We start from the raw sequence: 15,099 nt of genomic DNA on the forward strand, positions 1-15,099 counted from the left end.
ATATTTTAAATAAAAGAAATCACAACCACTTTTAAATCTTATCAAATAATTTCTGATAAATCAAATAATTGTAACTCTCTAATGCAGATTTGTATAAAATTAAAGATAGAAGAGTATAATGACAATGAAAAATAAAGAATAAATTTGTTTCTAAGCAAAGTGGCCTTGTATTTCAAGGTTTGTGTTTGAAGTTATAGAACCAAGAGAGGGTTGTAACAACAATTAAAGTAGTTTCCTTGACTGTACTAACCTTCATGGTCTAAGGGAGGTGAACTAATATAAAATTAAAAAAAAAAGAAAAAAGGACAGCCGCCAACAAAACTAAGATATGAGATGAAACAGCCAAATTCAATTTAGTCTCACAAAGAACAAGAAGTCTAGTGAATTTTAAAAGGTAAGACGAAAAGTTACTTTAAAGACCACAAGTAATTATTAAATAAGGAAACACAGGTTTACATCTAAGTTAGCCTATAAAATGAAATAAGGGTACGAGGCCAACAGCATGCAAACCCTAAGCTTTGACAAGGAGGCCTTCTAAAAGAGAGTAGCCAGATGTAGTTAACAAGCAAGGCAGAGGATAATAACGAGCAAGAGATAATTTAGAGGAAAGGGGTATCTTAAGTTAAGTTCTCTTAGTTTTTGCCTTGAAAATGGAACTTTTCTCTCTCTCTCTCTCTCTCTCTCTCTATATATATATATATATATATATATATATATATATATATATATATATATATATATATATATATATATTATATATATAATTTTTTTTTATGTGGGAGGATGGGTATATTGGCCTTGATCTCCCCCTTCCCTCTCCCTCGCTACCGCCCATATATATATATATATATATATATATATATATATATATATATATATATATATATATATATATATATATATATATATATATATATATATATGGGCGGTAGCGAGGGAGAGGGAAGGGGGAGATCAAGGCCAATATACCCACCCTCCCACATAAAAAAAAAATTCAATATCAAGTACATATCAAGCCAACTAAATATTTTAGTTAAAAATTGTAGGTGATTATTTCGGTTTATTTTTCATAAACTTTTCATCAATATTTTTGAATAAATAATAAAAATCACAAGCAAAAATTCCTAAAATTAGTCATGAACTGGGTATTTAATTTTTCATGAAAAGCTACTAATCTAATTTTCAATTTAATAATCAATCTAAAGATATACAAGCCAATACATTAAATTAAAAACCATAATATAAAAAGTTTCAAAAACAAAAGTATTCTAAAAACAACACAAATATAGTTTTAATACAGTATACTTTGCAATAAATATAATTTCCTTAGTTTAAGACAGAAGTTGAAATTGAAGAAAAAAATTTTATTTTATGCTAATTTCAAACATAAATAACTTATGCAAATATACAATAATAAAAAATTATTACTATTTCAAATTAAACTCTATACTATAACATTAAAAAAAAAAAAATCTATACATATGTGCATATAGTTATAAATTTATACACAAATGAAAAAATGTTGTATTTTTGCAAGAAATTATTCATCAATTTTTAGTCGCTCTTAGATACGGTTTTTGACTTTTCTTTCAAGAAAAAATACGAAACCTATATATTTTTGAATAGCCTGGATAATGTTGTGTTTAAAAATAATAATAATAATAAAAATTACAAATTTTTTTTTTTTTTAAATTTTGGCCAAAAATCAAGTTTTTCTGTGCAATGACCTGTAAATACAGAAAATTAAAAAAGTTACCTGCAGACCAGGATATAGTAGCCCACTCAGAGCAGGATGCTGAACTTGCTTAACAACTTCACAACCAGCTTTCTTGCAATCATGCTTAAAATTAATAAAATCATACAAATCAAATCATACAATTGTTACACTAAAAATGTTTAGTGTAATAAATGTTTATTTAAAAAAAAAAAAAAAAAAGTTAAAATTGACTGTTAGTTTTGTATTAACAATACAAAAATAACAGTCAGTTACATCAATCAATGAAACTAAAATTAAAATGCAACCATTAGGATGTGTTAGCATAATAAAGCTGTGTTTTAGAGAAAAATGTTTTTCATTTTTCTTATGCTTTTCTAAAAGTTCTACACTTAAAAATGCAAAAAGTAAACATTGGTAATTGTAAAAATAAATAATTTGAGTTAGTTGAAAACTAATTTTACCTCAGTTGCTATTGTTGAGAGTTTGAAAACATCAAGAACATACTCCCTGCCAGATATATAAGTAATAAAACAAGATACATAGATGATAATGCATTCAAAAAAAAAATCAATGAAAATCACAATAATCCAGATTATACATTTTAGGAAAACATCATAACCTACCATTTTAAGAAAACATCATAACCTACCATTTTAAGAAAACATCATACCCTACCATTTTAAGAAAACATCATTATCTACCATTAATTATTAAAATAACATGAATTTTATATAAAAAATTCTAGAAAAAAAAACACTTTTAATTATATAATTATTTTAATTTTTCATTATCTAACGATTCAACTTCAATCTTTTCTCAAATCATTTTCTTCATCTCAGCCTATAATCTACTAACTAACAAACACCTAAAACAAAATCGATTCTGAATGCCTTTTATTTCCCGAACTCTCTAGAGTAACAAACCAAATAAGCATAAGGAGATAACTAATCAAGAACAAACAAAGCCATGTAAACAAAAAAAAAAACATAAGTATTATTATACCAAAAAAAAAAAAATTATACTTAATTAGTGTTTCAAAAATCAATATATGATGATTGATAGAAACAAAAATAGATTTTAAATTAAAATATGGTAAATACATTTGTAAATATTTTTTACCTTGATAATTGGTAATCAGTTCCTTTAACAAACTTCAGTTTTTCTAATGGAACATTTATTGACAGAAGCATAGCCTAAATAACATTACATGGCAATAATAATATGGCATATTAGTTTTCTATTAAAATAAAAAAAAATTTGTTAAAACACTAAATCCTGTCGCATTTATAGTAATTTATTTTTTTGCTGTTTATATATTATCAGGCAAAAATAATATATTTTTTAAACCATCACAACTATTAATTTTTAAAACCATCACAAATCATATTATTATAACTATTAATATAACTTTAAAATTCATTTAAGTAGTATTTAAAAAAAATATTAACAAGACAATAGATTTATAAGATAAAAGTAAATTTTTAACCAAAAAGCTTTTAAAATGCAACAGTTTCATTAACAATATTTTTGAATCATATAAGTCCATAACCATAACTTGCTTTATAAACTATAAAAAACATAAAAGCAAAGTTAGCCAACACCAGGTGAAAACTTTAAAAAAAAAGAAAAACTAATAAATTTTACTACCATGAAGTAACCATCATCAAATCATGTAGTAACCAACATCAAACTATGTAGTAACCAACATCAAATCATGTAGCAACAAACATCAAACCATGATGGATAAAAGCAATGTTAGCCAACACCAGGTGAAAACTCTTAAAACAAGAAAACTAATAAATTTTACGACCATGAAGTAACCAACATCAAATTATTTAGTAACAAACATCAAACCATGTAGTAACCAAAATCAAATCATGTAGTAATCAACATCAAATCAAGTAGTAACCAACATCAAATCATGTAGTAACCAGCACCTAACCATGTAGTAACCAACATCAAATCATGTACTAACCAACATCAAACCATATAGTAACCAACAAAAGCTAGATTTTAACAGTCATATATATAGTTTAGTTTGAATTTTCAACAATGCACCTCTTGATGTTAGAAGTAGAAATAGGTCCTTATTCTTGACCCTAGTGCATCATACTCTTGCCACCTAAGCAACCAAGGTCAAGAATAGTGAACAATAATGCATATGCACACTTCTGTGCGTTTCAAAATTTAGTAGCATTTGAGTTCAATTGCATGCCTTAACACAAATTTAGACATGCACCTTTTACACCTTTACACAAATTTAAACATGCACCTTTAAACAACTAACACAAATTTAGACATTCACCTTTCACATGTTTGAAACTAACTAATGCACAAAAGATTTTTAAAAAAAGTCAAGAGACAGAAAGAGGTTTGTGAAGTTTAAAACTTTATCAAAAAATGATCAGGGGTATTAATGCAAATTAAAAGTATTCTGTTCAGAATATAAAAAAAAAACTAGTGTTCCCAAGACAACAATCTACGAAGCAAAAAAAAAAAAAGAAAAAGAAATATGGCAACAAGGCATTCAGAAATTCTCTAAAAGAATCCAATAGCAATTCAACAAAAGCCAAAAATGCAGTTGATATCTTTTATGAGAAAAGGTTCAAGAAAATCACAAGTGCATTACCATGGACAATAAAACCTGATGCAAACTTGACATTTTGATGCTCCCAGGTTAGCAATTTTATATAATTTTAAAAGGAACAAAGCCTGACATTTTGCTAAAAAAAATCGAAACCAATATATTTAACAAGAAAGTTATGGTTTGGTATTGAATTCTATAGAAAACTTGTGGTATATTTTGAACAGAAAAATTGGTGACCGAGCATAAAGACGCAAAAAAGACTTGAAAGAAGCTATAAAGAGCGCAAGGGAAAATATAACAATGGAAGATACTCAAAAGTTGACTATCAAGGCCTTCAAGGCCAAAGGAGGCCCCACTCGATACTAATTTCCATGAAATTTGATCAATTTGACATTATTTTTGAACTGTACGATTATTTTTTTTACAGTCAATTTATTGCATCATTAGATCAATTCTGTAAAATTCAATAGGTATGAAAAGCAATTAATTCACCAATACACAAATTTAATCTTAAAACAATACTTGATAAGATATCTAAAAGAAAATTTCAAATATTTTAACAGAAAACTCATTTTTTTGATACAATCGTTAAAACTATAATTTTTTTTCAAGTGTATGACTATTTTATTTGCATACCATATATATATATATATATATATATATATATATATATATATATATATATATATATATATATATATATATATATATATATATATTGTATTGTAAATTATTTGAATCAGGAAAGCAAGATGAAGGAAGCGAATTCCAAAGAACCAATGTTCGAGGAAAAAAAATAGAGGAATTTTTAGAGCAATTAGGAACAGTCACAGAAAAAGGATGAGACTTAATTGAATGACGAATGACACGAGAATGAATTTTAGTAGATAGCACAAGAGACGATAACTCTTAAGCACAGTGCCCATTATAGTATTTGTAGAAAAGAGATAGAGAAGCAACATTACAATGTGATAATGCTTGGAGGTTGGCTGCCTAAAAGGGAAAGGGCGTCATTAGAAGATCCGCCCCAGATATGGCAACAGTATTTCATACAAAGCTGATATTGAGATTTATAGAGATAGAAAATAGAAACTAGAGTAAGAAAGTGTTGGGCTTGATAAAGAGATGCAACCTTAGCAGATTCTAATTTTGCAATTTATTTGATATATATTTTCCAAGAAAGATCGAAAGTAAGAGTTAATCTAAGAAGATGAAGGGTAGATGACTCATCGAGTAAATTACAGTTCATAAATATAGAAAGATCTAAATTATTACGATAACGATTGGCTGAAAAAATTGAGTTTTATCTTAACTAAAGTTCTCCAGCCACTGTGAGCCCCATGCTGTAGCAGAAGTGAGATCTTTTTCAAGCTCAAATACCCCCTCCAAGTAATCAGAGTGTTGACTTCTTATCATGACAAAAATAAATAGTAGTTTCGCAAAAAAATCCACTTTAGATGTGTGAATATCTGGAATTAAAAAGTGTATAGGGCCAAGAATTTAACCTTGAGGAACCACTGCAGTTACAGAATAAGAAGAGTGCTGTCTATCAAGGACAACTTTTATACTATGATTGGAAAGGAAGGATTCAATAATCTTAAAGATGTTACCAGATACACTGTAAGAAAAATACTTATGGAGAAGACAAGCATGCCAAACTTTATCAAAAGCTTTAGAAATGTCAAGAGCAATGGCCTTAACCTCTCCACCTTTATCTAATGCATGATAAAACCTATCTGGTGTTACTGTTAGCAAATCAGCTGAAGAAGGAGAAGAGAGAAATCCATATTGATGATCAGAAAGTAATTTATTAGATTCAAGATGTGAGATTAAGTATTAATTAAAGATTCAAAAACCCTGCTTATGATAGGAAAAAGACTAATGGGTCGGTAGTTAGACGAGTCAGATCACTCTCCAAAATTTTTGAAAACAGGGAGAACAGATGGCGCTTTGTGGCATGCCGGAAAACAATACTCTGATAAGCACTTTTTAAATAGTTTTAAAAGTATGGATGACAGCTGCGGAAAACACTTCTGCAAGACTACAACAGGTATGCTGTCTGGACCACAAGCTGTAAAAGAGTCAAAGCATGAAATCACTTTTGATACAGAAGCTGGAGTGAATCGAATGTCAAGTAATTGATCAACCTGTTTGGCAGCTAAATCAGGTAGAATGCAACTAGTAGAATCAAAAGATGATTTGATGAAAAGTTCTTAGCAAATAATTCAGCTTAGTCTTTAGGTGAGGGGACAAAGTCAGAACCGTACAAGAGAGGTGGAACTATAGATTTGTCTTTATTATTGATACTATTAAAGATTCTCCAGAACTCACAAGAGCCTAATTTTTGTGATGAAATACGAGATTTCATGACCTAAGAATAGCGGGGTTTGGCATTAGACAAAACCTTTTTACAATGATTTCTAGCAGTAACAAACAGATATCTGCCTTCTGGAGGGAATAAGATTCCATGCCTGCCTGAATCTACGAAGTTATGTAAGAAGCACATTTATCAGCAGGAAGAGGAAAATTTTCTACCCAAAGGCCATCACAAAGAAAATCATGGAAAGAGTCCCAGTCAGCTTAAAGGTAGTTGTAAGAGGTACGATGATTAAGGGATTCAGATGATGAAGAACAATGAGATTATAGTTTTAGAGAGATCAAACTGCGATTAGAAGCACATAAGGGTGAATGTGGAGAAACTAAGCACTGACTAGGATCAGAAACAAGACATAATTCGAGTAGAGAAGTTAAATGATTCGGGTTGTCTGGAAAGCTAATTGACTAAAGCTAGAAAATCAAACTGACACTAGAGCCAAGCCATTCAGTATGATGAGCATTAAAATCACCAACAACAACAATATTGGCTGATGGATAAAGAGAGAGGGCTTGGTCAAGTTGATCAGAAATAACATCAAAAAGAGTGCAGTCTTGAGATGAAGGAGAGTGATATAAAACAAAGAGAAAGGCAATACAGTGAAGTGGTGCTAAATGAAAGCACATAAAAGAATAGTCTATGGATTCAAACCTTCCTGACAAATGGGATAATTCTTACAACGGTAAATGTAAGGCCAAGCATGTAACTATTGGAGTCTTAACGAATTAAAGGAAGATAACCAACAACACTAAGATCATAAATGAGACAGCTGAATTCAAATTAGTCTCACAAAGAGCAACTAAGTCCGGTGAACATTGCAAGAGATAAGACTCAACAGAAGAAAAGTTACTTCGGAGACCACTAATATTAGTGAATGATATATATATATATATATATATATATATATATATATATATATATATATATATATATATATATATATATATATATATATATATATATATATATATATATATCTACAGTGCTATAACTAGTGGGTCGGAGCCCCCTTATTTCCCTTAAAAACCTCTATGAATTTTCAAAAACCTACTAATTCTGCTGCTTTGTCCCCCACCCACCCAATTGGTTGTGTGGCATAGCCTAGCCAAAGTTCTGTATATTTACTTTAATAACAATTTAAAACTTATTGAAATATATTTTATAAGTTTTTATTATTTTATAAGTTTTAATATATTTTAAAATTTTATTCAAAAGTAAAATTTATACAATGCTTAATAAAATATTTATTTGAAATTTTTTTCTGAGGTTTTTCAGTTTTTATTCATTATTTTAATTTTTTTTTTTTAAAACATTTTGTGTACAAAATACATGATTTTTAGGTAAAGTAAATTATTTTATAATTTTAGATTTAATTCTAAAATATTGAATACATTTTTTGTCAACCTTTGTATGGATTTGAATGTCATTTCTTATTTCATTAAAAAAAAAAATCTAAAAATCTAAAAATGTAAAAGTATACATAAAAATGAATTTAATTGAACTTTTATATATTTTTTTAATTTCATGTAAAAAAAGTAAATACATTGTGACAAGGAAATCCAAAAACATACCTTAATAACAGCTTGATAATATTCAGTTCTAAGCTTTAAAAGTTCCCATGGAGCTTTTAAATTATCAAGATAAGCATGAAGATCTGCGAACAATATGGTAACCTTCAAAGTAAAATAATGATGACACTTTAAATATCACAAAAGTTATGTAAAGCAAATAAATTATTTATTAATTTCAAACGACTAGTAATTTAATAATTTAAAGTATTTTAACTAAATACTTAAGTAATTTAACTAATAATTTAACTGGTTACCTGTTTTTACAGGTTAACACTATGACTTCATAATTTATTTTGAAATACTTATTATTTTTAAAATATTTACTTTTTATAATTTTTTTTAAATAATATAAACTAATAAGAAAACCAAACAAAAAAACTTTAAAATTTTTTATGTTTGAGGAAAGTTTTAGAAAACCTAATATATTAACTTGCTTTTAAGGTTGAGAACAATTGGTGAACAAAACAAAGCTTGATAACAATTGCTAAAACTATAAAAAATTAAATTGCATAAAACCTATTAAGCATCACATAATTAAAAAAAAACTGTTCAAATATGGTAATGAACAATAAAAAAATTTCAATACATTAACATTTCGTACAATAATTTGATTTATGCCAAATACCAAATTTTAATGATTTTTAATCTAAAACTTTTGTTTAGATTTGGGGGCAGCTCAAATTGGAATATGAACTGCTTTACATAATTTACATTATGTAATCAGCCAATGGTTTAACCATTGGCCGATTAATCGGCTGATGACATCGGTGATTAATCGGCATTGGTTAATAAGCCAAACCAAGCTGGTACATAGGCAAACCTTATATATGCAAATTGCATACTTAAGATTAAGATATAACCTTTACATACATACATTAAACCCTATCATTAGCCTTAATCGGCCTTAGCCAATAGCACATTACTAATATATATATATATATATATATATATATATATATATATATATATATATATATATATATATATATATATATATATATATATATATGTATATATATGTATATATATGTATATATATATATACATATATATACATATATATATACATATATATATACATATATATATATACATATATATATATTTATATGTATATATATATATGTATATATATATATATATATATATATATATATATATATATATATATATATGTATTTATATATAAATGTGTGTGTGTGTATATATATATATATATATATATATATATATATATATATATATATATATATATATATATATATATATATATATATATATATATATATATATATATATATGATCCTCTTGTACATTTTTAAAAGCAGAAACAACTTTGTAAATGACTATTGTCTATAAAGTAATATTTTTAAAGATTAATTTTAAATTTTATTTAAAAATTTGCAAATCTCATATCACATCAAATCTCAAAAGAATTTGAGAACTTTATTAATTTTGGCTAATAAAATAAAATCAACCAAATAAAGTCATAGCAAATATTTCAAAAAATAAAAAACTACATTATAAGAATTTACTTTTTTTTTTAACTTTTTTATATTAACATAGATATTCATATTTTTGTTTATCAAATGTTATAATATAATATTTATCATTAAATAAATATTATTGTGTAAACTTGAAATAAATTTTTTGTTTTAAGAAATGTATTAAATAAATGTGTTTTAAAACATTATTGGCGATAAGTAAAAAAACTTATTTTAACCAACAGTTTGATAGCTTTTAGATGAGCAACTCTATTGAGTAGCCAAATTTAGTCAAATAAACTTAGTTTTTCAAAAGTACCACCTCAGATTTTGAAAAACCTTTTTGGTGTAATATTTTATGACATACTTTTAGTATATTTTAGTTTTGAAGAAAACTAAAAAACTATGAAAGTTATTTTATATTGCAAATAAGTGAAAATAAAAAGTAAAACAAAGCTGAAAGAAGAAATGTAAATCCTTTATCTCTGATTTACATAACTCATTATATTGTCATAATCAATATTTGCAAGACTGTAGTCTTAATGGATAGATTTATTTTGAAATTGAGGGTATTAGTGATACTTATTTAACATATAATTTTGTTAACTGGAACACAACACTGACTTGATCATGCATAATTAATTCATTTAGATTTAATTTGTTCCTATACATGAACTTTACATTAACATCTTGGTTTTCATTAAAATTCTCAAGCATAATCCCTATGTACCATTCAACATAGTAAAAGCTTGCAATGTATTTAGCGCGTTGAAAATTTGAAGGATCTTTTTTTATCAAGTTAATATTATTTAGCCAATGGGTACCTTATACAGTATTGCTAGAGATTCTCTGTAAAAACAATTTATCTCTATCTATACAAAACTTTGATAGCTTCTACCTGCTTTGATAAAGTGGCGGTGAAAAAGATCATACAAAGTGACAAGTGCAGTTTGGTTAGTTGATACTCATCGTTTGTATGCCATCTGATTGTCAAAATTAAAACCATTATTTTCCAACAGATTTTCCAAATAAGTCATCAAATTTACTCTACCAGGGTAGTTGGAACATAGATAAAAAATTCGGTTTTGACTACCAATATTACAAAACACATACTTTCATCAAGTCTTTGTAATATATTAAACAGCCTTTAGATGCAGCACATATCAACTTGGCATATTGATGATAAGAACATACACAAACTGAATGACTTCCACTAATGCCAATTGTGATGCATCACTTTTTTCACATAACTTGCTAAATCTAACTTTGTGATAAGGAAGGTAAGGAGATAGGAATGTAAAGAAAATTAAAAGATTTTTTATATACTATTTATTCCCGACTTTTATCACTCAGTATATTAAGAAAATACTTTTTTGCACAGGAAATACTAATATTTTTAAAAATTTGTTTTTCAAATGTTTTTGCTAAACTTTACTGTTTCTTTCTTTTATTTAATTTCTTGCGTCATTACAAAGTTTTTTAATCAACTGATATATTTTACAAATAAATAGAAATTTATTTTCTAATTTTCTTATTATATAAGTATTGAGAAAAAACATCAAATATAGCTAAAATATTTTTAAAAGCAAAAAAATGTGAAAACAAATAAACACAAGAAAAAAAATTCTCATAATTTTAGCATATAGAGCAGACTAGTTTCTTAATTATACCGACTGATAAAAAGCGTTAATAAATTGCATAAAACTTTTATTTGCTGTAAAATTGATATGAAAAAGAAGTTTTTTTCATTAACTTGTATAAAATTCGAATTCTCGAATTATATTAAATTTGGTAGCTAATAATAAAAACCACCCTGAAAAAAAGAATACAAGTTGTATAAAAATTTCATAAAAAAATTTTTTCTTTTGAACTTTCTTTTATTAATAATTAAATTTTCTAGTTTATTTAATCAAAATATGATATTTCGTTATAATTTTGTTTCCTTTTTTTAATATTGGTTTAGTTTCTCAGTAGATAAGTTAAGCTTTTTGCCAAGAATTATTAAAATGCTTTAAAAGTTCAATGATGCAAACTGCAGAAAACGTTTTGCAAGTTTTTCACTTAACCAACTATTAGGAGTTAATGTTAGTTACTAAAAATGTCCTTCCTTCAAATTTATTTTCACCTTTTTTAAAAATGACTACTTCATTACAGTTTACTGTAATAATTTTATTTTAGTTATGCTATTAGGTTTGTCATACTTTTGCACTTTTTATGATACTACATCTTTTGGATTATATTCAATGTTGATGATATTAGGTTTGCTGAAGACTCCTGTCTTGACAAAAAGTCATCTCTTTTCAATCGCTTAGAACAGACATTTTGAATCTGATCTCACTTCTGTAATAGATTAGGGCTCGCAGTGGCTTGTAAATTTTAACTCCAACAAAACTCAAAGTTATTTACTGCAAACAACTATTGTAATACTGTCAGCATTCCTATATTAAAGAATTGTAACCCTCTCACTGATTTCTCTTCTTTACATCTTCTTGCATTATCATTTACTACTGACCTTTTATGAAAATCATATATACAATCGATTGCTAAATTAGCATCCGCTAAGGTTGCTTCTCTTTATCATGCTCGCCATTTTCTTACTCCTGATTCTATACTCTACCTTTACAAATCTCTTATTTATTCCTGAATGGAAAACTGTTGTCATATTAGGGCTGGTTCTTCTAATGGTGCTCTTTCTCTTCTAGACAAAATCCAAAACAGATTGTAAACATAGTTAGAGCTGCTCTATCTGCTAAGCTTAAGCATCTTTTCTATTCTTGTAAAGTTGCACCTCTTCCTCTTTTCTACAAATACTATCATGGACACAGATCAAAGGAGCCATGATCTCTAGTTCCATTAACTAAAACTCATTTGACTCATCATTTAGCAAATTTTTTTACTGTGTCTGTCTCTGCATGCTCTAAGAACTTTTATTCGTCTAGTTTCTTTCGCTGCACTTAAACTTTTTTTGTAACTCTCTCCCATCTTCAGGTTTTCCTAACTCATATAACCTTCAACTTTTTTTTTTTGTCTTTTGTCAACCAGTTCCTTGCCTTATGTCAACCGGTTCCTTGTCTTCTGTCAACCGGTTCCTTGCTCTATAACTTTATTCTTTTTTTCTAGTAACTTCTAACTTAATAGTGGTTGCTTGCAGCTTTGTTGGGAGTGAATCAAGAAAATAAAAAACTCTTTTTAGTATTAAAAAGGAGTAAAAAAAAAAATCCCAAGTCTAAATGAATATATATCTAAATGTCTACAACTGTCTAAAATACAATCAACACATTTCTTTATAACTACATAACATAAATAAACAAAAGTTTTTAAGTTTTTGGTTCCTACAATATAAGATACTAAAATACTAAAATCCAGAAAATAATGCAGAGCTATATTTTATTTTAGTTAATATTTTATTAAAAACTTGTGATTGAAGTGTTTTACACTAAAATTATAACCAAGTGTAAATTATATCATTATAATTATACTATATGCATAAAATAAAACAAATACATATTCCAAAATCGTGTAAATAAATTGAATTAAGATACTGATTATATCATTTAATGGAAAACTTTTTTTTTAAAAGTGATGTTTTATCAGGCTGCTGCTAGTATTAAATTACCTTTAAATTCATAAATTTGATTTTTTAACACAGGTTGCCTTTTGCAATTGCCTGTGTGTAGTTATTGAACTGTAGAACATAAAAGTTTCCAAAGTTTTTTGTAATATTGCGTTATTTAGCAACTTAGAGGTACAACTACTCAAAAATTGTTAAAAATCAGTCAAAAACAATTGCAAAAATAAATTATTTGGGTAAAGTGGTAATCACCTGAACTTTTGTACAGTTGAACAAAAGTTCAGGTGATAGGCAATATGTGGTTTTCCTGTTGGAGCTGTTCCCCAATATAAGCGCAACGGTCTTTCAGATATAATTGCTTGCATTCTATCCACACCAATAACTTTCTATAAAAATTACCTTTTTTATTTAAAAAGTAATGGTCTGTCAGAAATCAAAAAAGTTTGTTGTAAACACCAGAAACTCAAATTTTTCAGATTTTGGTCAATATTGAATCTATCATAACATTTGAAAGGTTTAGTTAAATCCAGCTATAACTTTCAGGATTGCATTTTTTTCAAAAAATATGTTATTTTAAAATATTTGAAACAAATTTAAGGTGGTATGATGGGGGTTATTAAGTTAGTCAATATGGAATGACCCTATTATATTAATTTGTTCAAGACTTCAAGTTCAAGACATTTTAACTTAAATAGTAAATTTGATATGATAACAACTTCACTTTTTTATTTTAATATTATACTTTGTTTTCTTAAAACTTCTTTTTATGAATACCATATTTACTGTATAGTAAACTAATTATCTAATTTCCAAAAAATATATATATATTATTAAACCTCGCATCCTGATTTGAGAAAATCTGCAATTTTTATCATAGGCACAAAATAGGCAATATGTGGTTTTCCTGTTGTAGCTGTTCCCCAATATAAACGCAATGGTCTTTCAGATATAATTGCTTGCATTCTATCCACACCAATAACTTCCTATAAAAAAATATTTTCTAATATATTTACTTAAACTGCTAGAAAATTATTAAACCATAAAATTAAAATAAAACTTAAAAACAAATAAATTTATGTTCAATGCATTATTTATTATATTATAATTAAATTACTGTAAGGTTTAAATATAAAAGTTAAAAGAGTCAAACAAAAAAAAAAGTCCTCAGTTTCTGAACTTGGGCAGCATCCAACTCTGGCCCAAATACGTTCAACACTGTCAAAAAGGGTCTAGAATAGCCCCTGATATATGAGAATATATCAGATCTATCTAGATATATCTAATATATCAGATATATTAAGAATAGCCCCTGATATATCAGCCCTTGGAATTAGCAAGGATGAGGTCGGCAATATTTTGCCAACCTGAACCTGTTAAAGGTCAGCAAAAAAATTTTACACAAAGGTTTTACCATAAAACATAAAAAGAGATTAGCAATTTTTGCCGACCTCAAACACTTATAGGTCAGCAGTTAGGTAGGAATTTGGATTCTGAGGCTTGTTTTTAAATTAAAATATTTGTATACACAATTTTAAATACTCAACATTGATACAACTGCTATTGGTGCTTTTTTTTTAGAACCTTAAAGTTAATATTTTCTTGGTATTTGATTTCAAAGTTTCTTATTTTATTTTGTGAAAATGTATATATTTCATGTTTTAAAGTTATTTTTATTTGTTTTTTTATAAAGAGTTTAAAATTCTAAGTAAACTGCTTATCATAGTACCATTTTCTTTGAAAAATTGAAATAAAAAGCATTTCTCAAAAATTGTATTTATTTTTTGAAAGTTTTCTT

General features: G+C 26.7%; 1 protein-coding gene across 1 annotated transcript in view; it reads right to left on the reverse strand.

Moving 5' to 3' along the window:
* LOC100204641 (tyrosine--tRNA ligase, cytoplasmic) overlaps window positions 1–15,099 on the reverse strand; it is a 56,440-nt gene that overhangs the window by 26,420 nt on the left and 14,921 nt on the right. Inside the window, exons 2-6 of the mRNA XM_065792115.1 lie at window positions 14,141–14,287; window positions 8,250–8,351; window positions 2,837–2,910; window positions 2,179–2,224; window positions 1,757–1,840 (exon numbers count right to left, since the gene is read on the reverse strand). Coding sequence (XP_065648187.1) covers window positions 1,757–1,840; window positions 2,179–2,224; window positions 2,837–2,910; window positions 8,250–8,351; window positions 14,141–14,287 — 453 coding nt within the window. The remainder of the gene's footprint in view (window positions 1–1,756; window positions 1,841–2,178; window positions 2,225–2,836; window positions 2,911–8,249; window positions 8,352–14,140; window positions 14,288–15,099) is intronic.

The sequence above is a fragment of the Hydra vulgaris genome, chromosome 03 (genome assembly GCF_038396675.1).
Source record: "Hydra vulgaris chromosome 03, alternate assembly HydraT2T_AEP".
In the NCBI taxonomy this organism is placed as follows: domain Eukaryota; kingdom Metazoa; phylum Cnidaria; class Hydrozoa; order Anthoathecata; family Hydridae; genus Hydra; species Hydra vulgaris.